General features: G+C 38.3%; 2 protein-coding genes across 3 annotated transcripts in view; one reads left to right on the top strand and one right to left on the bottom strand.

Moving 5' to 3' along the window:
* Window positions 1–7,654, top strand: part of RBBP7 (RB binding protein 7, chromatin remodeling factor) — a 25,798-nt gene extending 18,144 nt beyond the window's left edge. For both annotated transcript variants that reach the window (XM_079123229.1, XM_079123228.1), the window contains exons 7-12: window positions 346–472; window positions 588–665; window positions 1,443–1,519; window positions 3,766–3,823; window positions 6,332–6,442; window positions 7,194–7,654. In XM_079123229.1, coding sequence (XP_078979355.1) covers window positions 346–472; window positions 588–665; window positions 1,443–1,519; window positions 3,766–3,823; window positions 6,332–6,442; window positions 7,194–7,262 — 520 coding nt within the window. In that variant the 3' untranslated portion in view covers window positions 7,263–7,654. The remainder of the gene's footprint in view (window positions 1–345; window positions 473–587; window positions 666–1,442; window positions 1,520–3,765; window positions 3,824–6,331; window positions 6,443–7,193) is intronic.
* The window catches only part of TXLNG (taxilin gamma), a 51,280-nt gene continuing 38,140 nt past the window's right edge, over window positions 7,256–20,395 (bottom strand). Inside the window, exons 6-10 of the mRNA XM_079123198.1 lie at window positions 19,291–19,410; window positions 17,547–17,621; window positions 14,446–14,538; window positions 12,027–12,122; window positions 7,256–10,836 (exon numbers count right to left, since the gene is read on the bottom strand). Of these exons, the coding sequence (XP_078979324.1) occupies window positions 10,507–10,836; window positions 12,027–12,122; window positions 14,446–14,538; window positions 17,547–17,621; window positions 19,291–19,410 (714 nt within the window). The 3' untranslated portion in view covers window positions 7,256–10,506. The remainder of the gene's footprint in view (window positions 10,837–12,026; window positions 12,123–14,445; window positions 14,539–17,546; window positions 17,622–19,290; window positions 19,411–20,395) is intronic.

Consider the following 20,395-nt stretch of genomic DNA (forward strand, 5'->3'; position numbering starts at 1 on the left):
TCTCGTCTCATAAACTGCTGCTGTCTGAGACAAATATGGTAAAATACTGAAATTTGACAAGGCCAATTGTAGGTATCAAATTGTTACTCTCTACAGTCTTACGTATGCTTGAAATAGTCATTGAGACAGGAATCTAATAAAAGAAGATCCAGAAATAATAGCTCTAGGTTTAGAATGTATGGTCACAATCCAGATTGCAAACTCTGTGTGATGGTGTTTTTGTTCAGGAGTGAGCAGATCTTACAGCAGAGTGGAATGGCTTTGTCTGGATCCAACATGAATGTGTGAGAGGTTTGGAAGGCTCACCTCCTTGGGTGCTGTATGTCTTATACCTTTGTATTTTAGATGGGACACCAGGTCCAATACCACTTCTAAACCCAGCCACTTGGTGGATGCGCATACCGCAGAGGTCAACTGCCTCTCCTTCAATCCCTACAGCGAGTTCATTCTAGCAACTGGCTCTGCAGATAAGGTTTCAAAGTTTTTGTGTATTTGTTGTTTATAAAACTCAGTTGTTCTGTGCTTTAATTAGATATTTGAATGGTCTTAGGTAAATCACAGAAATGAATTCACTTTTTATTTTTTAGACTGTAGCTTTGTGGGACCTGCGTAACCTAAAATTAAAACTCCATACCTTTGAATCTCATAAGGATGAAATTTTCCAGGTATGTGACAATTTTATGGTGTCTATATGTCAGGTTTTAGTAACTTCATAACAAAAAGTTTTCATTTTTTTTTTATGTGGTGGGCATGAGATAATTTTTCCCCAAAGTCTCTTGATTCCACTGTGTAATATGTACACTAGTGGGAAATAACTTGAGCTTTTTGAGAGACCCTTAGTTCAGAAGTAGAAGGAAAAAGCTTGCAAGTGGGATTTGTTTAAAAAGTGAAATCTGCCAGATGTAGTGGCGCATGCCTGTAATCCCAGCAGCTCGGGAGACTGAGGCAGGAGGATCACAAGTTCAAAGCCAGCCTCAGCAATGGTGAGACACTAAGGAACTAAGTGAGACCCCGTCTCTAAATAAAATACAAAATAGGGCTGGGGATGTGGTTCAGTGGTCTAGTGCCCCTGAGTTCAATCCCTGGCAATCCCCACCTCTTAAAAAAAAAAAAAGTCCAAGGATTTTTCAGATAGGTGTACCAGTGTGGCAGGTCCACTAGTGAAAAAGTATCATATATGTGTTTAACATAGAGATTTGTATAGGTTAGGATGCACTTCATTGAAAAGTATAAAGGCTTGGGGTGCTTATGGAACTGAACAAGTTTATTGGGGCTCCCTAGCTGTATTCTCAGTACTAGGGAAAATCTGGGACAGGAGGCAAAGTCTCTAGTCCAAGAAGTAGAAACATCGTGAGATGGGAAAATACTCTGGTTTAGAACAGTAGTCACAAAACCAGGAACAGAGCGTCCTTTAAATACATTTTCAAAATATCTTTTGTTAGGTCCACTGGTCTCCACATAATGAAACTATTCTGGCTTCAAGTGGTACTGATCGCCGCCTGAATGTGTGGGATTTAAGGTAATTCAGAATCTGGTGACAAGATACTGTATAACTGTACTAATGTGGCAGATTACAAAGTAACTTTTAAGTACTTTCTTGATCTTTGTTCTGTAAAATAGAAGCAAAATCAGCAATGTACCATAAAATAAATTCCTGTAGTTATGGTTGATATCAACCATGAAGTAGTTGTGTTTTTGCATCCAGATTAATTGTATTTAAAACACTCTTACTATACAAAGGAGTAAAAGTGATGGATGATCATTTCTCATTGAATCTCAGAGTACACCAGCAAGGCTGTTCTTACAGTTTTTATGCCATCTTGCTCTCCTGTACTTTTTATTGACTCATTCCACAGATATGAGTTCCTGATGTACGTTCTATAACCACTTGGGGAGATCTTTGTGAAGGAGACAGAGACAGACCATGCTGTCAGAGAGCTTACATTCTCTTGGGGCTCATTGCATAGTTTCTCCAGTTCTTAAATTTCCTTGACTTCAGAGTTGCTTGTCTAAGAAATTTAGGCTGAACTCTATATATATAATATGTTAAAATGCACTATTGTCACATATCTAAAAGGAACAAATGAAATTTATGAAAAAAGAATTTTAGGCTGAGGTATTTGAGCCCTTTAGTAAAAGTTATATACCTCTCTGTAAGATGTTGCCATCTTAAGTTTCAATCAAAGTTACCAAAGTAACTTGTATTAAGCATATTGCTTTGAAGTGGACTAAATTCAGTATTTAATAACCAAGACTCGGGCTGGGGCTGGGACTCGGTGGTAGAGTGCTTGCTTAGCACATGTGAGGCACTGGGTTCAACCCTCAGCACCACATAAAAATTAAAAAATAAGATAAATATTTTTAAAACAGTGAACCAAGACTGCCTTTAATTACAGACACAGTGGACCCATTTTTCAGTATATGGAAGACATTGTGAATGAAATACTTGTATATAAAATTTAAAACATCTGATGTTCGAGGTTCTTATGGTACAAACTCACATCATGATAGATGTTTGAATATATAGAAAATCTAAGACATTTGAGTGTATTCCTTTGTTTTAAGACTACTTTACCAGTAAAATTATGAACCTAAAACCATAGTGGTTATATGAAGTTGTATGGCAATGTTTGGAAGTCTGATGCCGAGGCAACTAAATTGTGAAGGTATCAGTGATTTACAGGCATTGTGTATAATTTTTTCTTATGATTCACTTACAGTTTGTTTAATATTAAAATTAGGTAAAAATTGGTAATAAAATGTTATTAGCAACTCCTGACAGGAGACAAATTCCAATTTTTTAATTAATTAATTAATTTAGTTAGTTTTGTTTTGCAGTGCTGGGGATTGAACCCAGGACCTTGTACTTGCGAGGCCGGCACTCTACCAACTGAATTATGTCCCCAGCCTACTTTTTGATTTTTTTTTTTTTTTTTATCTCTAGGTGTGGTCTTGATAAGTTGCTGAGGCTGACCTTGAACTTGGCAGTCCTTCTACCTCAACTTCCCAAGTGTTGGGTTTATAGGCGCATGCCACTGTGCTTGGCAAATTGAAATTTTTATGAGAATAAAAACACCTTAAAAATCTTTCCTTTTGGACTCTGGTGTAGCTCAGAGGTAGAGTGCTTGCCTAGCATGCACAGGATCTTGGATTCAGTTCCCAGTACCATTTTTTGCACCATTTTATATATTTCATAATGTTTTGTTGCTGTTATCTTTAGAAACATCCAGAGTACTGATGTGTAATTATATTTCACTCCTGGAATACAAGGATGTTCAGAATTCAATTCTGACCATCGTGGCACTTGCCTATAATCCTAGAACCTCAGGAGGCTGAGGCGGGAGGAGCACAAGGTCAAAGCCAGCCTCAGCAACTTAGCAAGGTCCTGTCTCATAATAAATAAAAAGGTCTGGAGATGTAGCTCAGTGGTAAAGCACCCATGACTTCAGTCCCCATACCAAAAAAAGAATAAAGGCTTTAAGAATGTGAAGAATATACATTCTTTGTAGATATTAAATGTTTCACCTTTTAATTCTAATATGGTCAGTGTTCATTTTGAACATTCTGCAGCTTCAATTATGAACATCTATAACCCATTCCCAGAAAGTAAATATCCTATCCTCCCACCAAATAATTAATATAAAATCTCTGATTGAGAGGGAGACAGCACACTTCAGGGTGAACTTTCTGGGCTGATACTGGTTTCATATATATTTATGCTACAGAAATTTTCAATAATGAAGGCATTGTGTTCTTTCTTAATAGTAAAATTGGAGAAGAACAATCAGCAGAAGATGCAGAAGATGGGCCTCCAGAACTCCTGGTATGCATTAGCTTTCTTACACAAAATTAAATGTTATATGCATATTGAATTATTCGTCTTTGATCCATTTCTCTCAAGAATGAGTCACAACTTCAAATTCTAGCTCTTGCAGATGATTTCAAAATGGAAGTCCTAGAGGTTGTAGCATTGAACTTTGATATTTATTGAAAATAGTAAACAGAGCTTAGTAGGTTTTTATGAATGTTTCAGTGACATAGAGGTTTGAGCTCCTGTAAAATAGGGTATAGTAATTACTCCTGTAAAATAGGGTTTAAGGTATATTTTCTAAGGGTTTTTTGGAAGGGGTGATACCCCTGCTTTCCTTTTAGAAATACTTAATACTTTCAAACAGTATGGAAAATTTTAATGACCCGATTTTTAAGTTCAAGTCATTTTCCTATGAGGTATTGCCAGACTTAGCCATGGTACTTTGCCCTTGCTCTGAATTCAACATTTGTCTCCCTCCAGTCATTTGGCAGATAATCATTCATCACTCTGTAGCATATGTTTTATTCATCCCTTACTGCCAGTACTAATTTTTGGCATACTTGTACTTCAAGTTTTAAAAGGTAAAGAAGGCCCTTGACAGTAAGCCTGACACACAGAAGTTGCTCACTAAGTCCCAACTTTTACCAATATCCCTAGCTCCTTTTCTTTTTTAGCCAACTGGTTCCCATGCCCTGAGGCTCTGGGAAGAAATCAGCAAAGCACCTGAATAAGCCTCAGACGAACCAGTATATTTAGTGTTTGTAGTGCTGCTGCATAAAAGAAGAGTATTTCTCAATAAATGAATCCATAGCCTGATGGTAGTAGCATCTGAATGCTTTTATTCTTTATGTGGTGACTTATTCTGAAAAGTCTGTTTTTAAGGTACTGTCTTGAAAGAGCATTGTTCCAATTTTTTTTCTTTTTGGTCTAACTATTTTCACTTCTTTGTTTTGGTAACAACTTTATTGAGATAATTCACATAATGTGAATTGTACAACCATCATCACAAATCAATTCTAGAACATTTTTGTCCCTGAAGAAAAATAACTCTGTAGCTCTCATACCCCAATTCTTCCCCCATGGCCTTGTTCACACCCCCCCCACCCCAGATCTGCTTTTTGTTTGTGTAAGATTTGGCTACATAAGTGGAATATGGTCTTTTGTGACTGATTATTTGGTATATTTTCAAGGTTTCCAGATAATTTTTTTGATGCTGAGAGAAAAGCGTATTACTTTGTATTTTGACTCTGCAACAAATTTTCATGGTCCTTGAAAGAAATCCACTAGGATTTTGCTCTTCTCAAGAAAACCTTTCTTTAGTCAAGGGGCATTTAAAAATAGTGAACTACATATTAACTATAATTTTAAAAACAGTATCTTGATTGGATGACTCCTGTATATATATTCCAAGCCTGTGGTCTTAAAATTTTTCACTTGTGTACCCCTTAGGAATATTTTGAAAAGCTCTTTACCCTCATTTATGCAGATAAAATGAATAGGTAGAACAGTAACATTAGATATAACCTAATCAGCGGAGATATCATTGTCAGAGTAAGTTAACTTACTTTGAGAGAGAAGACTGACTTCCCAGTTCTAAACACTGTATTAATATTTTTATCATTGGGAAGAACTGGTTCCTTTGAATCTTGTTTCAGAGATAATAAAAGGCACATTGCTTTTCCATGAGGTTATCTCTTACAGGAAATAAGACCCCCCTTCAGCATTTTGTAGCAAAGCTGTCATAGTTTGGACCTTACAAGGGACTCTGGAGTTGCAGAGTGCCAAGAGTTTCTCCCTTTTGGCCCAGTGTGCCTTGGGAAGATTGAGAGGGGTAAGAGCTGTGCCTTTATTTTAGTAAAGGAGAAGGGAGACAGACGGAGCCGGAGAAGAATCAGGAGACTCTTCAGGTAGGCTAGTATAGGAAAGAGTATGTGACCTGGCACACTGGAAATATATTACCTTAGGTACTTTATTTTTTTTAGTTGTAGATGGACACAGTAACTTCATTTTATGTTTTTATGGTGCTGAGGATTGAACCCAGTGCCTTTCATGCTACAAGAGTGCTCTACCAATGAGCCACAATCCCCGCCCACCTTAATTTGCATCACCTAATTCTAAATGCTGGATTTATGTTCATTGTATTTGGTATGGAAATGGCATTGTTGTAACATAGAAAAATGTTCTTAGGGGACATAGGCCAAAGAACATACAGGTGAAGCATCCTGTCTACAACTTAGATATGCAAAATATAGCTTCCAAAGCCTGTACTCCCAACTCTACACTGTGGGTCAGTGCCCCTCCAAATTTCAAGGCTGGTGTTCTTTTTGGTTTTATTTTTCTTGTTGTTGTACACTGGTATTGGTGATTGATCCCAGGACCTTGTGCATGCTAGGCAAGCTCTCCACCATTGAGCTACATCCCCAGTGAAAGACTGATGCTTTAAAAACTATTTTAAATTAAAATCCAAGTATTAGGATCAAAATGATAAGGTATGAAACCACAACACTTTCTTATTAACAGTTCATTCATGGAGGACACACTGCCAAGATTTCGGACTTCAGTTGGAACCCCAATGAACCTTGGGTCATTTGCTCAGTGTCCGAGGACAATATCATGCAGATATGGCAAATGGTGAGCTAAAATGCTTATTTTTTCCTAGTGATATAATGAAATAGGAATACTTAATGTATTCAGGTGCATATTGTACTAAGTGCTCATGGAAAGGAAACAGTTTGAAGAACTTCTGCTTTAACAATAATCTTGGTACCATAGTGGTATTTTGTCTGCTATCTGTAGCACCTTTCAGGTCAGGAGAAATCTGTGCATGTCTGTATAAACAGATGCAGACACATACAGCATCTGCTGCTTTGCATTATTGCTGCACTCTGTCCACTGGGGTCTTGACATCGCTGCTATCTGCAGTGTCTGTGCTGTGTGATAGGCATAAAGGATATCAGGAAAATGTTGAAGTGTTCAAATGATAACAAGCTCTCTGAGTATTAAATGTTTTGCCATTTCTAAGGTGCTGAGTTGTTAACTAAGCCTTTCATAAAACATCAGGGCCATCACTCATAAGTGATGCTTAAATGTGCTTTCACAGCACACCTTTCATGAACAATGACCAAATACTACATGGGTGGCTAGGGGTGTTGTATATGGAATTACATACTAGCAGACAGTTTCCTTATCAAAGTCTTTGGAAAAATGCAAAAATGGAACTAATCAACAAATACTATAAGAATTTATCATTTCATTTCCAACACTGAAACATATTGATAGTGGATCCTAAAATTGGGATTGACAGATTAAGTTATATTTTTAGATGATTTTGTGAAACCCTTGGGGAGTTTTACCTGTGAATTTATTTGATTGTTATCCCCAGGCTGAAAATATTTACAATGATGAAGAGTCAGATGTCACAACATCGGAACTGGAGGGACAAGGATCTTAAACCCAAAGTATGAGACATGTTTCTGTTGAATGTAATGCTACATGAATGCTTGATTTATCAAGCGCCAAAAAGGCATTGTATAGTAGAAAATGTAAGTGGATGGCTTATGGCGTTCTTTACCCTCTGATTCTGATTCTAGCACTTTCAAGTGAGCTGTTGCGTACTGTATCATATTGTAGCTGTTAGGGAAGAAAAGAATGTTGCTTAAGAAAGAATATCACCATTGTTTTAAAATACAAGTAGCAGGGTACTGCCTTTGATTCAACTGTTTTAAGTCCTCATTTTCTCAAACTAAGTGCTTGCTGTTCCTGAATATGCAAGGATAACTTTTACACTTTTTCCTTCCAACACTTCTTGATTGGCTTTGCAGAAATAAAGTTTTAAAATAAAAATTGTGTTGTTCTTTTAGAAGCTGGGGGTGGGTTTGTGTGTATGCACATATCCCCTTCTTGAGTAGAAATGGGTAAAATCATACCTTTGGTGTGTTCTATAGAATGAATGCCATATGGGTAACAAAATACACAGAAGCTGTTAAATTTATCATACATATTTACTTAATCTATACAGAATCGAGTAGATAAAATCAGATTCACATTAGTGAAAAATCTCTACAAAATGTCTTTGAAAAGCAAAACAAGACTGCCTCTTAACAATTCGTATCCTCATGAAAGACGTGGGCTGTAAAAATAAAGCAGTGTGTTTAGCACAAACTAGAAGATATCTGCATCATTTTTTCACAGTTATTTCCATCTACAGTCTGAAAGAGGTAGATTTTTCTGCAACACCTGAGAATTGAATTGTGATAACCAGGTGTGATAAAGGCAGTTGCATACATAACTAAAATACTGGTCTCAAGACCAAGAAATGTACTTCTACAAGTCTGAGGATGAAATGGTCCATTATCCAAGACCCAAGTTTCCGCTACACGTTGGGGTCTACTGCCACTATAAATAATATACATCAAGATTCCATGGTGGTGCAACAAATGCAATTGTGAATCAACATTTAAAACCTTTTCTGGGCCAGCCTAGTAGCATTACAGTGTTCTAGAATATGATAGATACAGGGCGTGCTACAAAGCCACAACACTGGGCTGGTGAGGTGATCACTTTAGGGGAGGGTGTCCTCAGAGGGCCCCATTTGTTTGTTTATTCACAGGGTAAGGGAAAGATTCTGAATGCATCCCAGACAGAATCTATATCCTTTTAACATAATGATAGCATCTAGCTAAAAATATGTGTAAGCCAAAAGCAGCAGGCCAAGTACTGTTAATCACATTGCTTTATAAAGCCCTTGAAGATATGCAACAGGTCCAAGATTTACAGTCTTCCACACAGGACAACCACCACAAAAAAACGTGGTGAGCTACACACATGGCTTGATAAAATGTTAAGAGCTGTACATCCAGCGGAGTTCTTGTGAAATGCGATCATTAGTACTAATTTTAAGATAGATTATATTATAGTTCTGATATATGTCTTCATTTCCCCTGGGGGGAGGGGAATGAGTCCAGTATTTTATTTAGTAGCTGAAGGGGGTTATTTATAAGAGGCTGTTGGAGGGTGTTATTTGTACTTCCAACTCATTTTGACAGAGTAATTAGATGACCTACTTGGTGGATTTCTTCCACTATATGGCCCCTTGATTAGCATAACTGATGGTAGAAGCTTAGATATAATCCTCTACTCCAGGCACTGTTTCCTATCTGTTGGACAATTTTCAATTCTCTCAACCCAGTTTAGACCATGAATGTGACAGGACTTTACAAGTAAAACTTAACAAAGAGAAAACCCTTTTAACTGGACAAAACGGAGTTTATTCAGTCCAGTAAGCAGTTTAACAAGTGTCAGTGGAATGTGCTAACATCAGTTCTAGTAGAACCTTTTTTATTTCATAAAGTATTTCAATGCAAATTATACCAGTCAAGACTTGCATCAGTGCAGCCTGATTAGTCATTTGCATAACTGAACCACATTCAACATTGAAGAAAACAAAGGGAAGTTAAAGAACTAAAGCAAAAGTTATGTGCTTAATTTCAAATTTTCCCCCATTCCAAGTGTAGAGACCTTAATACTGTGTTTTTTTCTTTGGGAAAAAAAATGACAGTAACAAACAAAGGAACAAGAAATGAGGGAAAGCATAAGTTACAATCCTGACTATGTAACACTCTGCCAAGTTTTCCCAAGGTAAAAATGCTGGTTCCAGTGTGTTTAGAAATAGAAATGGTTTTAGTTACTGCTGTCCATAGCTTAAATTGCCTTTTAAAAATACCTAGAGTGCTTTGCTGGTGGGATACCTATAAAACTGAACACCAACCTTTACATAGCCAGAAGGTAATGAATGAACTTGTGCCTAGTGAAAGGACCACGTTAATTCAGCCTCCTTATCTTAGATTGATAAGGGCCTGCAAATGTGACCAGCAGTTTTTAAATTAATGGGCTTTCTGAAGAAGTGGAGAATATGTACCTAAATCCCAAATCGAATAGAAACCACCTTGCTCTACAGTGAGCACCAAGTGGTCCAAATTCCATGTGTGGGTTCTACCCTGAAATCAAAGCAATATGACTTTTTAGTCACATATACATTAAACCTGTTTGTCCGATGCTTTGCCTACATATTCTACTTTGTTCACAAATGACATCTTTATGTACATATTCTGCCAAAACCTAGAAGTAAAGGCTTGTGGCCATCTCAGTTTGTCAAATGATATAAATATTATCAAAAAGCTAATTTGAATCAAGTATGCTATACTTATTTCTGACCCAACACTAGTGATTTATTTTTTTACTTGGCATTTAAATGGGCTATTAGACAAAACTAATCATCTTGATATTTTTTTAGTAGCATTAATGGGGGCCAAGATGTTTAAATTAATAGTTTTCACATCAAGGAACCATTATCCAAACAGAGTTCCTTTGTAATGGTTGGCCCCGTCTTGAGTGAAATTTTAATTAGAAAAATTCTGTGCAAGAAGCAGGGAAGAGAAAGGACAAGGCAATAACACATGCATTCCAATGAAGGGGGGAAAATGAGGCAGATGTGCAACACAGCTGAGGGAAATTTATAGAATAAAACTATTCAAAACTGCTAAGCAGCCTCCTGTACCACATAAGTCCAGTAGTTCTAAGAAAATACAGATATGGTAGAAAAAGTAAGAAAATTTTCACCACAAAACCAATAGTTACTACTAACAGAGAAAGTTATACACAAAATATATCTCTCAATACAGTAATCACACTTCACTTTAGTCAACAGACTCAATGCCTGGAGCAGAGCCTGGGGAAGAGGGCTTTTGTGCAGCACTTCTCTCATCTGCCGCCTTGGCCTCGGCTTCCAGGTGTCCTCCCGGGGCTCTTGAGGAAGTGTTCAGCTTCTGGTGAGGATCGAGGGTGGTGCAGGGCTGCAGCACAGGTGGCACCAAGTCCCCGTCTGCAGCTCTGACAGAGACCTGCTCTTTCAGGACCTCCACTTTCTCATTCAGCTCATTCCTTTCCGTCTGAAGAGCCCTACACAGCTTCTCTAAGCGTTCCAGTTTTATTTGAAAGGCCTTGTACTCTTTGTCACGGACAGTTTTCTGTAAGAAAGATGAAATTTCCATAACCTCTTTAAATACAAATTAGGATTTTGTATACACACCCCCCCAAAAAATGAGCTGTGAGCCACACTGTAAACTACCTATTTTATCACCTATTGAACATGTTCAGTTTCTTCAGGTACTTTCTGAGATTCTAGCTAGCTACCTTCACTGCATACACATCTAAGTATATGAATGATACTTAGCAATACTGTTCTAAGATGACAGAGTCCCTCTCTGACACACTTCTTTAAAATAGACAATCTACTTTCTAAAACATTTTGTATTGTGAACTGTTAAAGAAATTCCTGACATCACAAAGACTAGCAGAAAACTAGTCTAATTAAAAACAAAATGTCTCATATAAGACTTGTATACATGTGCTGATGTCCTATTTCTTGTGAAATGTTTTATATTAGTCAAGTTTCTAAAATGTGAAATTTAGTGATTGCAAACAATACATGTTACCTTATAAAACTGGCAAAAAGTACTTTGTTGCTTTTCTGAAAACTACATCAAGGCAGAAAGAGGCGCTTGGTGTTTTGCTTGCAGGATCTCGCTGGAAGTCCTATGGCTTCCCAAGGTGAAGGGCCTAGTCCCTGGACTGGCATCAGCATTGCCTGGATGCTTGTTAGAAAAACAGGTGTCCTGGCCCATCCCAGACCTAGTGGGACAGGGTCTCTGGCTGGGTTCTAGCAATCCTGATTTTATAGCAGGGATTTGTGCAGACTCAAGTTTAAGAAATCAATGCTATAGAAGAAAGCAAAATCTAGACACTTAGCAGCTAACACAAGACTGGGCAAATTAACTGGTTGGTAAGAAGCTCAATCTCTCTCAGAGCCCTATATCTGTCCCCCGTCAGGAAAGACATCACATATGTCTCTTGCCCTGATAGACGCCTGAACTTAATGAGTTCCTATGTTGAAGAATATACTTTAGTCGCCGGGTGCTGTGGTCACACCTGTAATCCCAGCAGCTTGAGAGGCTGAGGCAGGAGGATCCCGAGTTCAAAGCCAGCCTCAGCAACTGAGAAAGGCCCTAAGCAACTCAGGGAGACCCTGTCTCCAAATAAAATATAAAAAAGGGCTGGGGATTTGGCTCTGGTTAAGTGCCTCTGGGTTGAATCATCCCTAGTACCAAAAATAAAAAATAAAAAAAAAAACCACCTTAGTTGTAGGAAACCATCTCACCTCTTCAGCCATTTGCAGAAGTGCTTTATTATTGTTTTCCCATTTGGTACGCCATATTATTGTTTCTTTTTCCAGTTTTTTAATTTTCTTTGTCATCTGTGAATCAACACAATTCCAAATTTAAATTCTAAATTCCATTTCTTATCTCTACTTGTTACACAAGAAATGTTTTAATGTCACTCCCTCCCCCATCACTGCATCTGCCTTGCCCAGCAGACAGCTGTGTGTGCCTTTATAGAAATAGCTGTCAGTAGCAGAGCTGACCTCAGAAGCTCTTAAGATGGAAACAAAGTGGGGGTTTCATAAGAGAAAAACAAATTTAATCCCCTAAATTTCAGAGACAGCAGTAAACTGAGGAAGCTGTTGGGGACCATGCTTTGAACTCTCAGTTGAGTACAGCTTCCAATCCACCTCAGGATAGCAAGAGACATGACTTCTTATTCCCCAAGATGTGTGTGGGTGGTGGGGGGTGGTGGGGGGAGTCCATGTTCGTGAGGTTCCTGCCCTTTAAATCAATTCTTGAGATTCTTGGAAAGACAGACTTTCAGCCCCACAAAAGATTTAAGAATTGGTGCTATACCAGAACATCCAATCTCCTATCAGTTCAGAACTATAGTCAGCACCATTTAGATAAGATTCCAGTGGGGAAAAAAATAGTCCAGCCTTACACTCTGGTCATCCTCACAACTCACAATACTGTTTTACCTCAGACTTTGCTGAAGATAAAGTAGGTCCAAATATTAGAGGAATGTTCTTAAACCTCTGCTAAAAGAACTTGATTTTCAGAAATAGAGAATGAAACTGATCTTTTTCTGTCAATCAGCCACATCTCAATATTCCTTTACCTATTACTGACTACACACCAGCTCAGATCCAACTAAGGGCACTAAGCCAGGCGCTGTTAAGGGAAACAAGGATAAGACAGAGCCAATGTGCTATGCCTTAGGTCATGACCCACAAAACAGTAACACAAGGCAAACTGGGACAAAGGCCATGGAAAGAGCTCATGGAAGATCTGGGTTAAGCACTGACTCACAGGATTCCCTATAGCCACTAACAATTCCAGAGTATTCTCCAGGATGATAGCAAATTTAAGGAGTCCCTATCTTTAACTCTGTTACACCTCAAGAGTAAGCACATGCTGGAGCCCAAATAATACTTGGACTGTGCCTGACAGGTCTGCCTCGATTAGAGCATCAACTGAAAGGACTGGCAGGCAGAACTCATCTGCTCATGGAATTCTCCAGATTACTAGGTCTAAAAATATCTCAAGATGGTAATGTGAGCACCGTTCAGCTCAGGGTTATTGAGCACATGTTAATGCCATCCACTGTCTGAAATATTCTATTTTATGAAGGGTAGGCCTATTTCTTTAGCCATTTTTTAAAAGTGAAAGAATCTAAAGGCAAAGGGTAAACTTGTCCACAGTTACACATTACATGATGTAAGCATTAGGCCAGAGCACCCACACTCAACCCCTGTGTAAGATCAAATAATAGACCTAGCATCTACTGAATACTTAGAAAGTGCCAGGTATCACTGCACTTCTAAACAACATTTTTTAAAAATTCCCCAATTTACGGGTTGAAGACATAACTCAGTGGTACAGCATTTGCCTAGCATGCACAAGGCCCTGGGTTCAATCCATAGCACCACAAAAACAAAAAAATAAAACTAAAACTCCCCAAATTTAACCAAGTATGGAAATGTGCACCTGTAGCCCCAGCTACTCAGGAGGCCAAGGCAGTAGGACTGTTTGAGTTCAGGAATTCAAAGCCAGCCTGGGCAAAATGGCAAGACCCTTCTTTAAAAAAGAAAAACAACAAAAAACCCTCCCAATTTAAGGGGAACTTGCCAAGTAAAATGAGAATGGAGGAATATATATGGATATATATGGTTATCCTTAGCTTGACATCAAGGATCTCTTAATGCAGGCAGGAAAATGCAAAAGAAGCCAAAGAATTGGTTTGGTTAGAGAAAGAATTAAGATTCGAAAGACAAGCTTAAAAGAACAGAAACACTAATTTGTGTGTGTGTATTCTCAACAAACCAAAATACATAATTTCTCTTCTGGGCATACAGATATCTTAAATAATTTCTAAGGACAGAACTTTGTACAAGGCCTGGGGAGTGATCCTCTGAAGTGATAAAAAAAAAGACCCCCACCTTATTTCTAGTGACAAATTGTATTTAATAGACGAATTCATTGTAACAAAGAATTCCAAGAGTGGAGAAATCATTAGCTTCTTGGGGTACCATTGAGTGCAAAATGACCAAATATGCCACTGGAAAATCAGGAAAGATAAAATGAAGAGAGTACCATAATAACATAAACCCACCCAAGTAGTATTCATGCTTCAAAGAGTTTATATAAATTAACTGCCTTTGATATAACAGTCTACTAAAAATATACAAATACCTTTTCCATTTCTTGTCTGAAGGTTGTAAACAGTTCATTGCTTTTTGCCATAGTAGTCTGGAATTCTTCAAACTTATCCATATAAAGAGAAAGCTACAGAAAAAAAATAAAACCAGGTAAATATGATTCTAGGTAAACAGTTCAAATCCCCAAACTTCCAAAACAATATGTAGTTAAATGTCAAGTTACTTGTTAGAAATGAACAAATACTCACCCAGTCCTTGGATACCAGATAGATAGCTAAAGCTCTAACAACTCTCAGAAATGCATTAAAACTCAAGAAATTGTGTTGTCATTATTATAATATGTTTCAAATACAGAAAAATTTACTAGTTCCATTCCATTGATGATAATGAAACCTGAAGGATGTGGTATAGCTATAAATTCATAGACCTGTAATGCTTTATGAACCATCTCCTCCTGACATTTGAAAACCATTCTTGGGAAGAGTGTTCTTTTAGAATACCACCTTCATAGTTCGTAGCTTGCTCTCAAGGATCTTTCTAATGAATGCACGCAGGAAAATGCAAGAGAAGTCCAAGAATTGGTTTGGTTGGCAAGAAAGAATTCAGCAGTACAGTTAAGAGAAAACCCAAGACTGAAACACCAATTTTTCTCTTTAACTCCTACCTTCAAAGAATTTGTGTTCAAGCAGAGAAAAAGCAAGGAAGCAAGCAGAATATAAAATGCAGTCACCTTTTTCTCCTCCTAGAACAGGCATTCAGAGCAATGGGAGGGAAAGGTACCCAGTAAAGGTCAGAAAGAGAAGGAAAGCTTCATGTGGAGGAGGCCTGGGTGAGGCTTCAAGGGTGCGCTGAAGGACTTACTTTAGGCTAGGAGGGAATGCTCCAGAGACTACCTAATGTCACTGCATTATTTCCAGAAAAAGACCCAGAGGAATAGTGTCTTGATGGAGATCACAAAATACACTAAGCAGGGGAATCAAGAAGTTCATCAGAGGCCAAGAAAGCACATAAGCAGCACTTCATTAAGAATACTAAAGAGTACCACCTCACAGGATGTGAGGGGCAGGGAGTGGAGTATGATGGAACCCAGCCCTCCCACAGTTACGGGGTGGGGTGGGCCACATGGAAGCACTTGGAAGTAGGAGCTGCTGTATGTGGGAGGCAGCAGCAGGCTGAAAACTTGGTTCCAGTACCGCTAAAGCAACAAAAGGAAGATAGGCAAACCATGTCTGCAAAAAGGCATGTCCATGGGCCAGGAGGAGAGGAAGAACAGGAACAGAAATGCAGAAGGAACTGGAGAACGAGCAAGATTTAGGAGCAGAGGGAGAGGAAGCAAACACTGACACGTGGAGTCAGAAATACCAGTAGTGCTCACGCTAGGGAGCAGTTCTAGCTCTTGAAGGAGATTAGAAGCAGTTTTAGTGTGGTCCATTATTTAAAGTGGAACATCCAGGTAATGACTGTTCCATCTGAGAGTCCAGTGCTGGTGAACAGTGAGCAGTGAATAAATGGCAACTACCATCACACCTGGACTTACATGGCTGAATTACAAAACAGTGGGCCAGAGCATAGCAACAAGACTGAGCATCATCAACAAATGCTGAGAGATGACATGGTAAGAACAGATAGACAGACTTGGGAAGGACAGCTACATTTAGGTAGCAAAAAAAAAAAGGATGGCAAAAGAAAGTAACAATTGAGAAAGAGGACTTGGTGGCACAGATCACAGACAACAAAAGCTACACTGGTGACTACAAAAAATTCAGAGCTGGCCTATGGCCTTAGTGAAGGGGCCCTCAGATGACCCCATCATTATCTCTGACTCCCAAATTCAAGAACATCTTCGGGGGCCATACCTTTTCTCTACATTAATTCTTGGCTCAATTTACATGGACAACTCAAAGGACAGGGTTGGTAAGTAAGGGGTTCCAATCTCCTTGCAGCATTCTGGCATGATCATAACTGAGAAGGAAACATTCCAAAGACTTGTATCTGACACCTCTTGAATTTTTACTCTTAAGATATGTTAGCTTGATGGGTGCAGTGACCCATGTCTGTAATCCTAGCAACTCAGGAGGCTGAAGCAGGAGGAATGCCAAGTTTGAGGCTAACCTCAGCAACTTAGTGAGGCCCTAAACAGTTTGGTAAGACTCTGCCTCAAAATAAGAAATGAAAAAGGTCTAGGAATGTAGCTCAGTGGTTAAGCACCCCTGGGTTCAATCCCTGACACCACCTCCCAAAAGTTAGCTTTACAGGAAGTTAATAATAGTTAAAAATAGTGCCTAAAGGAGATGGTCATGGAGATTTATCCCAGTCTTAATGTTCAGTGTATTTTAGAACTAGAGTGTTACATCAAAGAAATCTATATAATAAACAACACTTTCTTCAACAGAATGTAATACAGTTAACTGAAAAGGGGTGAATTACAGATGTACCTAATTTATGAAGACACAAAAGTGTTCCTTGTACCTCTTCTTGGAGTAAGGTGGTGGCACCTGCTACTCTGATGCCACAAGACAACCAGAGATGACAATAGGACACATTTACAGGATCTGGACTGAAAAGGAGGAAGGGCCCTGATTAAAAACACCACCACAAGACTACCTGGGAGTGGAACTATGTGGTCGTGAATGGTTTGTAAAACAGCACGTGTGCTCATTGCACAAAATTCTAGAGACGAGATTAAACTATATAAAATTGCCATTTTGTAGGTCTGCAATTTCATATAATTCAACCTGGTACAAAAAAAGTAAAATCTGGAGATTTATCAATGTTCCTTTAGTGGAAAATTAGAATGATACACACGGGAGCAGACTCAGAAAGGGAGACAAGTATCTGGAATCTTGGAAAGGGGACACAAGATAGGGTGGCCAACCATCCCAGTTGACCTGAGACAGTGGGTATAGGTAGGGAGGCAAGTGGAACATGGAATTTTCAGGACTAAAACCAGGCAAGTTCTTAGTAAACTGGGATGAGCTGGTAACCCTGAGGAGGAAACTACCAAGGACATGTGATCTCTTCCTGAGTTTTGGTAGCTTGGGCTAGGAACAAGCAAACTACCTTAGAAGAGATTCAAGGTATGTAGCAAACAACCCATAGATTTTTCTTAAACTCTCTCCCCTGCTGTCAAGTTACCTGCTGTTTCAGTTGTACTTCTTGCTGTTTCATTTGTTCATATTTGTGCCTTGATTCTGTTGCTTCTTTTAATAACTAGAAAACAGAAACATTCTGGCAAAACACTAATAGTAATTACACACATAACTACAAATGTCAAATGTCAGGCCTCATCCTGTTCTCACTGTATTAGCACAAATCAACAAGGAACACTGTGTTTGATCAGTTGTAATTTACCTATGTCTCCATTCGTTCTACCTGTTAACACTTTAGGGTATAGGAATAACCTTTTACTGCATGAGTAGAAAAAGTACCCTGGAGACCTGAAAAGATTTACAAGACTCCCGGTTAAACTGTATTTTAGGTGAAAATAATTACGTGTCTAGCATTAGGAGAAAACACAACGAGGTGTCTCAACGTCATTCTCATGACTGGGAAAGCCCCTTTGCTTCCAAGAGGCCAGATGAGACCTGATAAAGAGTGTGGAGCACAACCACAAAATCTGAGACCTGATTTCTGAGCATATTTTTAATATACAGGGGAGGGAAAAACAGGACCTTTCACTTCTATACTTGAGTTTTCAAGACAATTATATAGTGAAGTTATACAATACTCAGTTGTGAAATGCAGTCCATGAAATAAAATGTCAGTCCAAAGAAGCCTTGAAAAGTCCTAGTGAATCAACCAGACAGTACATACCTGCAATATGTGCAAAATTTACATGCCAACTTTGGGAATCATAAATATTTCTTCAACTCAGCATTGGACATACCACTGTCAGTTAATGTGGAAAAAACCAAGCCATGTTAAAAACGTATCTGTAAACCCTAGACTCATGCTCAGCATTCTGTATTGACGTCATGAGGGCCATTGGAGAAATGTCTTCATAACACACTTACCTTGAGGCCTGGGCTGCTTGAGTAAATGCTGGATGACCAGTTCACATTACTATGATCATTCCTTACTTATATTACTTTTTTGTATAAGCACATTTCATTGAATTTGCATATGATCAATATATACCCAATGAAATGCCACCGTACTCATAAATACTGACAGGCCACAATAAAGTGAGCATCCACTCAGAATAATGCCAAGTGATTAGGGTATAGAGAATTCTACTAAAATCTTATAAAAAATTTTCCTCTGAGTAAGTAAACAAATGGTTTCTCCAGTTTCAAACTGCTTATTTAAAAACAAAATGTGACTGTATACAGAAGACTTGTTTGATTTCAATAATATGAAATTTAATGTGCAAAAACATTACCACAATTCTTGAACCTGATAAGAAATGAAATAAATATTTTAAGTACAGAAAAATCAAACACATGCAGGTCTTTCCGATAACTTGGTCTGATCTCTCTAGTATATTTTTGGTGTAAAAGTAAAAATAAAGTCATGTACAGTGATTGATGCTTGTAATCCCACCTACTCCAAAGGCTGAGGCAAGAGAATTGCAAGTTGGAGGCCAACCTCAACAACTTAGTGAGACCCTGGTTCGAAAAATAAAAACAAAAAAAGGGCTGGAGATGTGCCTCAGTGGTATAGCGCTTGCCCAGCATGCATGAGGCCTTGGGTTAGAACTGCAGTAACCACATATACAAACACACAAAAATAAAAATAAAGAAGAAAATAAAATTTCTAGAGGGAAAAAAAACAACTGGCATGGCCTAAGTACAACATTAAATGCAATGTTAAGTTTAAATGTTTTAAATGGCTTTGGTTACAATTTTGGCAATAACTTTTTTTAAGAAATAGAACTTACGAACTCTCTCTCTCTCTGATGCTTTTCATCAGCTTCTTTTATCAGCTGTGTTGTTTGCTGAAGTTTGGCGTCCACAAGCTGTTGTTGCAGTTCCTTATGTTTGAATACTTTATCAATATGCTACAGGAAAAGTAAAATTCCTTCATCACTTCATGAGGAAAGGAACACAGTGGGGAGGACCTGTAACACCAGTTACAACACCCTGCTCTCCTGCTCATATGACCACAGAGGTCTTTCTGTCCCTGTGCTTGCAGAAGTGCTGCTCAATATACCTTACAAGTGGTCCCTCCCTAGAGAAGCGCTGTCTGGAAGCCAGCCCCATCATGACCTGTGTACTACCTGTTCTGCCCTACACTGAAAATAAATCTCAAACTACATCAAGACAAAGACAGATAAGGAGATCACACTATTAAACCCATATGTCATGCACTTAATTCCTTTTTTCCATCAAGTTTTCCCAGATTTCTCAGCTGGAGGCAGCATATATGGTCAAGGTCAAGTCTGGGTGGTGTGTGGCCCTGGGCAAATTCGTGTTCCTTTGAATTAACCCATGTCTGAGCTTCAGGATAACCACACTCACCTTGCAGAGCTGTGACCATAAATGCAATGGTGGAATCATATAACACGTTGGTACTCAAAACATATTAAACATTTGGTTAAAGCTCATTAGTATTTCCAAACAGAATTTTCATGTGGTATTTATGTCATCAGAACATGCCTGCTCAGAGAAGCTAGAAAAATAGTACTCTTTCAGTTGTAATGCCCTATGTGAGAGGAAATGCTAGTTGGTTGCCTAAGTATTGAGAAGAGCGCAGCAGATGATTTATCATCACCTATAAATGATTTAATCACTATTAATTATATCCTGAGCAAAGAAAGCATCTGATAATATTCAAAGTAAGACAAGTAATGTGATTTAAATATACATAATTTTAAAATATGCTACATCTGTGATGAGGTAGACTGTCATATTTAATAATAAAACAATTCATTTGAAAAATATCAAGGCATAAATCGAGAAAATTAACCTCTCAGACAAAATTATCTTCAATAAACACACCACAGGAATAAAAAAGATATTTTAGAGACTTGAGACATATGAGCC

This window comes from Sciurus vulgaris (genome assembly GCF_902686455.1).
Source record: "Sciurus vulgaris genome assembly, chromosome: X".
Classification (NCBI taxonomy): domain Eukaryota; kingdom Metazoa; phylum Chordata; class Mammalia; order Rodentia; family Sciuridae; genus Sciurus; species Sciurus vulgaris.